At 49.2% G+C, this 8,948-nt stretch overlaps 1 protein-coding gene across 1 annotated transcript in view; it reads right to left on the bottom strand.

Moving 5' to 3' along the window:
• Positions 1 to 2,804: 2,804 nt before the first annotated feature.
• The window catches only part of Spindoc (spindlin interactor and repressor of chromatin binding), a 12,044-nt gene continuing 5,900 nt past the window's right edge, over positions 2,805 to 8,948 (bottom strand). The window contains exon 6 of the mRNA XM_010636120.2: positions 2,805 to 3,519. Coding sequence (XP_010634422.1) covers positions 3,308 to 3,519 — 212 coding nt within the window. The 3' untranslated portion in view covers positions 2,805 to 3,307. The remainder of the gene's footprint in view (positions 3,520 to 8,948) is intronic.

The raw sequence follows: 8,948 nt of genomic DNA on the forward strand, positions 1-8,948 counted from the left end.
TGAGATGGTTCTTGTTATGTAGTTCAGGCTGGCCTTGAAGTCGCTATATAGTTCAGGCTGGCCTTGAACTTGCGGCAATCCTCCTGCCTTAGCCTCCTGAGTGCTGGGATTACAAGCATGTGTGACCATGCTCAGCTTCTAAAATGTTTTTAATCTTTTATTTTGAGACAGCATCTACATTGCTTAGGCTGGGCATAAACTTGTGATCCTCCTGTTTCAGCCTCCTAAAGTGTTGGGATTATAGCCATGCACCATTACACCTAATTGTGCTTCTTCCTCATCTCCTGGTTTTGCCCACAAATGAGAAACTATCGTTAACAGTATTGTGATATAGGCCAGGTGTGGTGGTGCATATTTTGTCTAAAAAAAAAAAAGGTTGGGGGGAGAAGAGCTCCTAAAATTCCTGAAATTGTCTTGTATATGAGACAAGAACATTTTGAGCTGGGCATGGTGGCACATGCCTATAAAAAAAAGCACCTTTTGCTACTTATGACCCTTTCCACCACACCTGTGTTCATGCCAAAGTAGCTCTTGGAGGCCGCTGGCCAGCAGTCAGAGGACCCAACAGTGACCATGGTTTGCACTTTCAGCCTTACCTCTGACAGGAGAGGGGAGAAGGGCTGGAGATTTTTGTCAGGCCTAAAGAAGCCTCCATAAAACCATTAAGCTATAGGAGTCAGAGAGCACCAGGACGGGGAAAGAAAACCCATAGAACTAAAGAAATGTTTTCCTGAGTTCTGTGAACCATTATAGAAAATTACAAAACCAGGATGGCATGGTGGGAACCTCCAACTTCCAGTTGGTTGGCTACCAATACAGGTGTGGCAGCTTGAGTTTGCAACTATGTCTGAGGAGCTGAGTCCTACCCATGGAGTCTGCATTAGCTCCTGATCTTTACTGTCAGAACTGAATTACTGGACACTTTGCTGTCCAGTGGGTAAATACTCAATTTGGTGGCAGAAGTGTGTAGAAAAAACTTTTCCTTTTGGGTATCCAAAATTCCCACCCCCTAGCCCGACTCTGAGAGGGTCAGTAGATAGAGGGGCTGGGAGTGTGCAAGGCAGAGGCATCCTCTTCCCCACCCCATTTCCTCATCCTGTCACGGCTGGGCTTTCAGCACCATACTTGGATAAAGTGGCAGGCTAGTGGGGCTGGGGTTGGACGGACTCCAAGCCAGGGTGAAGCAAGGCTCCAGGGAACCCGTCACCTCCATCCAGTTGTCCTCCTATACGCTAGGCTTGAGTCATGCCCTCAGTCCCTCTCCATTTCTTCCTAGGAGGCCAGAGGTCCTCACAGGCAGCTCCTGGTCACGGAAATGTAGTCCTTTGCATCCTGGCCAAAAGTGGCAGACCCTAGCTGGTCAGGATGTGATGGTGTCAGGGAGCAACCTACCTGCCATCATCACCATGGCAAATCCCCTGTGCAGAGAACCACACTCCAGTTACCGACTTTCACAAGAAAAATGTCACACAAGAATTCACACCAAGGTACTTGACAACATTTACTGAACACCTATGTGCCAGGCCCTAAACAGGGCAGTAGGAAAGCAAAGTCAATGCTGCCTGGTCCCTGCCCGGGAGGAGCTCACAGTCTAGGAGGACAAGCCATGAATCAGAATAGCAGCAAATGTGCATTTGGTATCACAATTTTACAAGCTTTTAGGTTTTCTCAAGTGTAAGCACCCAATGACACAGCCATGTTGTCTTAAAAAGCACATTGGCATAAATGTAAACACAATCACATCATTGAAAGGATGACACAATCATCTGCAATGATTAATACTGGTGTTTTCAGGGCCAAATTCTTAGCATTATTTATTCCCTCTGCGATTAGGTAGTACACAAGTTTTGTCCATCTACAAAAAGTGGCAGATCTCGAAGTTTCCTAGGCCCCTTTAGTCCACAGTAGCTGAGCCAGCCCAGTACCTGGAGTTCCTGAATACTACCTCTTCTCCACACTTCTGCCCCATACATTCTTGGGCTCCTTCCAAGCCAGTCAAATGGGGGCAAAGGACTGTGCCCAAGTACCCACCCAGCTGTGAGGCCCAGTGACACCAGCTCAGGTGAGAACACGGGGCACCCTGCTAACCCTGGACCCTCCCTGACTGGCATGACTGCTAAGGTCGGTGTTCTGTGGAATGGACGCCCTCCTTTCCCTAAGTGCACCTACTTCTCAGGAGCAGTGGCTGCTTCTACTTACCTTACCTGCCCACGGGTACTAAGCGGACAGTGGGGACTGGGGTCTGAGAGGGCAAGATCACACGCAGCTTTGGCCTGAGGCAGGTTAGTTCAGGGAACATGGACTCCCACACAGGGACCCGAAGTGGGATCTCAGGTCTGGGCAGTGGAAGGAAATCAGGTCAGGGATTGGGTAGAATTAAGCCAAGGACAGGGTGGTGGGAACCTTTGCTGGAGAGAAGGGAGAGCTATTTAGGACCTGCATGCCACCTCCCCTTTGTGGGGTGGGAAAGGGAGGTTGAACCAGGATCACTTCACCTTACAAGGGCCCAACAACACTTATTTCTGTGGGTACAAGAGTCCCTGGCTCCCATGGTGGCCTTGTTTGGACAGATATCCTATCAGGCAAAGTCAGAAAGTACAAGATCTAAAGATATTTTTCTGATCCCACTTCGAGAGTGAGGCCGAGAGGACTGAGACCAAGGCTGGCCTGATGAATTCTGACCTGGTGCTCAGTACTACACCCTCCAGGACAGGCTGCCCCTGCTCCCACCCAGGACTACCCTCCTGCCCCCAAGCTGGCTTTAGGAGGCCCCTTCCCACAATGATGGCCCACACGGAACTCTCTTAATAAAAAAAAATAATTTATTGTCAACAAAGGTGATATATACAACAGGAAAACAGGTGAAAGGGAGTGTGGAGCTGAATGGAGCCCTCGGCAGGGAGGGAACAGGAAGAGGTAATGGAGGCTCCTGGTGTAGGAGCCCAAACAAGTGGGGGAGGAGGTGTCCCCCGAGGTAGTGGGACTCATTTCAGACCCCATCATGACCACCTCTGTGTAAGGCACTGTGCCAGGGGAGAATGGTGGGGACCTCAGAGAGGGTGCGGGACAAAGAGGTGTGGGTCAGGATTGGGGTAGGTGTTCTCCACAGGCCCAATGCCCTACCACGCCAGCCTCAGCCACCCGCCTACCTCAGGTCTGGTCAGGGGCAGACATTCTCCAGTGCCCCACCCCTCCAACCTGCCTTGAAACTGTCAGGTAGCCAAGTGAGCAGCTCTGAGTTACAAGCCAAAGGGGGATGCTGCCTCCTCCCTCTTGCCCTCCCTCCCCTCCCCAGGAAAGCAAGAACTTATACCCCACTGCTTGCCTCTGGCTGTCCCCCTACGGTGGTGCTGGATTCTGACAGAACTGCAGGCCACTTTGGGGTGTCACCTGCACCCACCCCCTTTATGCCCTGCGGGTGCTTGGACCAGTCTTGCAAGAGGCTGACTGCTGGGGGCTCCTCCATCCGCACACGGATAACCTGGAGATCCAGTGTCCCGCGAAGCCCCGAAGGGGTAGCTGGGCAGGGGTGGGAGCAGAGAGCAGAGTTAGGGCCTCCAGAGCCTGAAGGCACTTCAAAAGCTCTGCAAACCACACCCCACACTTCCAGGGCCTTCCTGCTTTCCACAGCCCAGTGTTTAGTTTGAGTGGAAGGATTGCAGCTTCACAAACCCCATAGGCACTGACACATACTGCCACAAAGTTCCTCCCCCAGACCTAGGATGGGGACACAACACACTCAGTGCTACAGCCACCTCTCCCTAGCTCTTACTCCCAGCAGCTCCATTTCACATGGCCTAAGGGGTTCTGCCACCACAGAGCATAGGAGGGAATGTGCAGAGCAAAGTGCTGAACGGAAGCCTGGGTTAGCACCCCAGCTCTGCTCTGTGATCTGACCTGGCTCTATCTCCTTAAGAGTCATCTATGTCACAAGGATCAGGTGTCTGTCTTAGCAGATGGGAAAGCTGCTCAGCATAGCAAAGCAAGATTCAAGACAGGGAAAAGTGCTTTGGGCCACTGGACAGCCTTGTCCCCTGCTTTGACTTAGGCCCATGCTAAAGTCATTCACATTTTTTTTTTTTTTGACAGGGTCTCACTGGGTAGTTGAGACTGACCTGAAACTCACTATGCAGCCCAGGCTGGTCTCGAACTCACAGCGATCCTTCTGCCTCAGCCTCCCCAGTGCGGGGGTTACAGGCGTGCGCCATCACGCCCAGCCTAGTCACATTGTATTACATGGCAAAGGCAGAAAATGGTGAAGGCAAATACTGTCTGTACTGAAAGGATTTTTTATTTTCCTAGTTTTAATTTTCATTTATTTTTTGGGTTTTTTTAATGGTAGCAAAGTTTTGCTTTTTGTTTTTTTGGTACCAGGGATCGAACTCGGGTCCTTGAGCACTTGCGAGGCAGGAGTGGAACCACTGAGCTAAATCCCGGCCCAGTAGCAAAGTTTTATTAAAGGCAAGGAAAGAAACAGGCTCTGCAGAGTGAGTTTGGGACAAAATAAAAGTAGGAAAAGAAGTGCACCATATGGGGTGAGAGTTGGTCAACCATGTGAGAGAACAGTTGCCTTTTCTAGTTTTTAGAGACAAAATTATTTAAAAGGTGGCAGAGAAGACAATACCATTTTGCCTTAGTTTGCTGGAGTTTAAGATGACTTAAAGGCCATCACTAGGCTGTACACTTTAGCAATGTATGTGTTCTGTTCAGGTGAGGTGGCTTGCCTGTTTGATAAACTCCTTGAGGGAAGACTGAATTCCACTCAATCTATTCAACAAATAGTTTATCGACAACTATGATGTGTCCAATGTTGTTCCACACTTCCAGGGATACAGCAGGGAGTGGGGCCGAGAGCGTGCTTTCATCTCAATGGTGAGAGCCAATAAAAACACAACCAAACTGGTGCCATGGATTTTAGTTCAGTGGCATCATGCCTGTCTCACAAGCACAAGGTCGTGAGCTCAATCCCTGGTACAAAAAAAAAAAGCAGCAAAAAACTACAAAACAAAAACCCCACAACCAAACAGAAGAGGTAGTATGTTCTATATGGCCAGAGGCAATGTCAAAAAACACACCAGGGAAAAGCGCCGGTGAGAAAGAGCAAGCTCACAGTGGGCAGAGATGCACGGGAAGTGAGGAGTTGTTAAAGCAGGGAACAGCATTTCAGAGAGAGGAAACAGCAAATGCAGATGCTTGGGCACACTCCCAGCCACTGTGGAACAGCAAGGCTAGTGCTGCTTCGGCAGAGCAGGTGTATGGTGAGAGGTCAGATCTTGAGGGAAAGACCACTGGTCCCCAGGACTCCACAGCTCTTATCTGAAGTGTGACAGGAGCAGCTTGGAGGGCCCTAAGCAGAGGAGACTGGATGTGACCTGTTTTCAGCCGGGATGCTGGTGGCTGCATCACAGCACAGTGGGCAAAGTTGAGACCTCTTGGAAGGTGGACGCAGGAAGTAGTGAGTGGTAGCAGCTGAGGGAGTGACAAAAGGGTGAACTCTGAACTTATTCTGGAGAATTTGAGGATGGACTAGTGAGGGGCTGATGAGTTAGTTAGAAGAGGGTCATTCTGAGGGTTTGGCCAGAACAAGTGAAGGATGGAGCTGTGAGTTCTCTGAGAAAGGAGGGGCATCACAGGGGGTGGGTATGGAGGAGACTGGGATTTCATCAGAGGCTAGAACCAAGGGGAGAGGCCCCAGCCGGAAAAGTAAGGGTTGACTACACTCCATTATAGGTTAGATCTTAAGTGTCATACAGATAAGACTTTGGAAGGTGATTGGATCATGGCAGCATCACGCTCTGCAATGGATTAATCCACTGAGTAAATGCACACCTCAATGCTCTATGAGGAGTGGGGCCTGGTTGGAGGTGGGTCACTGGACACACGACCTAGAAGGTTCCTGCCCCCAGCTCCTCTGCTTGGCTGCCATGAGGTTTTTACCTTGGAGCCAGCCAACCATAGACTGAACTTTCTGAAACTGGAGCCTTTAAGTTGTGGATGTCAGATATTTTGTCCCAGTGATGGAAAAGCTAATACACAGCCACACAAAAGGTATCGAGAGCTGTGAACTGGGTGGAATCTACCAGTATATAAACTGTGCCTATTTTCTGCCAGTCACTGTTCTGCCTGAGAGGGACAGCACAGTAAAAACATTCTGAGCCAAAGATGCTAACATTCTAGAAACGGGGAGACAGACAATATGATACAGAAAGTACGAGCAATGGGGCCACTGTCACCACCAGATCAAGAGAGTGAAGGGGCATAAACTAACCACTAGATTTAATTTCAATGACAATCTTGGCAAAAAAGCTCAACTTTGTTCAAGTGTTGAGGACAAAAGTTCCACTCAAGTGGATTTTAGAGAAAAGTGAAAGGCAGTTAAAAAAGAAAAGGCCTTCCATTGCCAGGCATGGCGGTATATATCCAGAAACCCTGGGAGGCTGAGGCAGGGATTGGAAGTTTAAACCCAATATGAGCAACTTAGTGAGACCTAACCTGCTTGAGGTTGAGGCTGTTTCTTTTCTTTTTTGTGTGTGGTGGTGCTAGGCATTGAACCCAGGGCTTCAGGGATGCTAGGCAAGGATTCTACCACTGACACACCCCTAACTTCCTGTTTGGTTTTTTTTTTTAAGCTGAGGTCTTGCTGTGTTGCCTAGGGTGGCCCTGAACTCCTAGGCTCATGTGATGCTCCTGTCTCAGCCTCCCAAACAGCTCAGACTATAGGTGTGAACCATTGCATCTCAACTGTTTCCTCTTCTGCAAACTGGAAATTATAGTACTTTACATAGCATTTTCCTTTCTTGAGACAGGATATTAGGAAGGTTTGGTACATAGTAGTGGCTCAAATAAGCAAGAGGCTGGCGTCTGAAGCCCCCAGTTGGTAAAGTGACGAGGAGGGTAGGAAGTGTGTGGATGGATGAGGTAAAGAAGTCAGGTGTGTAAGGCCTGAGACGCAAGAGTTTAGAGCACCAGGGCCACAAAACAGCAAGCTGCGATAGATGACTTACCATCCTGGGGACAACTGTGGATAAGCCAAGTCCCTCTAGCAAGGAGGCCCTGAATGGCCCCCACTTCCTTCCTCTCCCACCTGATCTCCTCTGCTTCCAGCCTCACTCCCACTCTTCTGGTTATGCATCTGTGATCGCACACATTCCAGAGCTGCTCCAGTTGGGCAGAGCCCATTCCCTCTGGTTGCTTCCTAGGCCATCTCTGAGCAGGGACTCACAAAACTTGTCACCACCTGAATGACAAGCCCAGGTACCCATCAATCACCTGCTCAACTTTATGGGCTTTGTGCCAGGCACTCTTCTAGGTGTTGAGGATCCAGCGGTAAACAAAAGGAGACTGCAAGGCTCACACTTGCATGCACAGGTGCTCTCACTATACTCGCTCCCAGGTCCAGCTTGGAAGCATCCCGTGTCTGGCCAAAGCCTACTAACTGGATCTCCAGGTCCTACCCAAACCAAACACTAGCCAGAGAGCCTCTTTTTTGCCCTTTGACTTGTGAGTGAGTCCTTCCAGTCTTCCTCTCCTGGCTTAAACTCACTTTGCAAAGTCCCTGGAATATTCCTGAAAGCTTTGCCAGACTGCTTCACTATCACACATTCACACCCACCAGCTAAACTAACCTCAGTAAAGTGTCCTTTCCTATTTCCTAGATTGATGTGTGGTTGCTATTTGTTTATTGGTGGTATTGGGGATTGAACCCTGAACTATATCATACCCAGGCCATTTCATTTATTCTGAGACAGGATTTCACAAACGTGTCCAGATAAGACTTGAACTTGCAATCCTCCTGCCTCAGCTTCCCAGCCTGAAACTCCCATAGGGGCCCCCCAATAGATGAAGTTTCTTGGGGGCAAAGGCTGCCTTATTCATGTCATGCTTCCCTCAGGGCTGGACTCCAGGGACACCATTGCTGCATTAGTGTCCTCTGTGGTCCCCTAGCCATCTCCAACCTCCAAAAACCTTGCCACTACTGAGATTATGCTGTCATCTCCCCCATCCCCTTTTGGTACACTCACCCCAAATAAACCTAAAACCTTAGGGATTCTCTTCTGTACTCACTACCCCATATAGGTGGGCTGGGTGCTTTGGGACTCAAAACGAAGGCTCCTTTCACATATGAAATCAGAAGACCAATCAAACAGTGGCAAGGCCAGCCACATGGAGGACCCAGGGAGAGCAAGGGGACTCAGCAGCAGCTCAGGGAGGCAATGCAGGAATGCAATTCACACAGAGATAGTTAAAACTGATATGCAAGAAGGGGAGCAGTCTGTTTTAAGAGGAGAAAAAGGTGCCCTGTTACGGTAAATAAAGGGACATGTATGTGTACACATGCACACACAGGTCTGTGAAAAGGCTGAGGAGAACAAATCAAATCATTAAGAGTGAGCACTGCTGGTGAGTGGATCTGCAGAAGTATGCAACATGCAAAATGCTCACCTCCTTCTGGAGAGCCCTATGCTGGGGAGCCTCCAGCCACCTCATGAGCCACCTCACTAGGCTCTTACTCCATACGCACAATTCCAACAAGCCGGGACACAGACACGGGCACTCCCTGGGCAGCCATCCCCTCCTTCAGTAAGTATTTCCTGAGCCCTAAGTGCTGCAAGCTGTACTTGGCAAAGACAGGAGAGGAGAGGAAGCAGGCTCAGTAGCTGGAATGCATTCCACTCCCCTTAATTCTGTGGGTATGATTGGTCGGTACAGAAAGATGACCCTCAGCAATGTCCATTCAGAAGTCTAAATCCTTAGAACCCAGCAATGTCTCATTCTATGGCAAGGGGAAACGAAGGCTGCAGACAGAATTAAGGTTGCTAGGGCCGGGGATTTGGCTCAGTGGTTCCACTGTCTGCCTCGCAAGTAGCAGGGCCCAAATTTGATCCCTGGTACCAAAAAAAAAAAAAAAAAAAAAAAAAAAAAAAAAAAAAAAAAAAAAAAAAAAAAAA

This window comes from Fukomys damarensis, unplaced genomic scaffold (genome assembly GCF_012274545.1).
Source record: "Fukomys damarensis isolate Sample0158 unplaced genomic scaffold, DMR_v1.0_HiC HiC_scaffold_27, whole genome shotgun sequence".
Taxonomy (NCBI): Eukaryota; Metazoa; Chordata; class Mammalia; order Rodentia; family Bathyergidae; genus Fukomys; species Fukomys damarensis.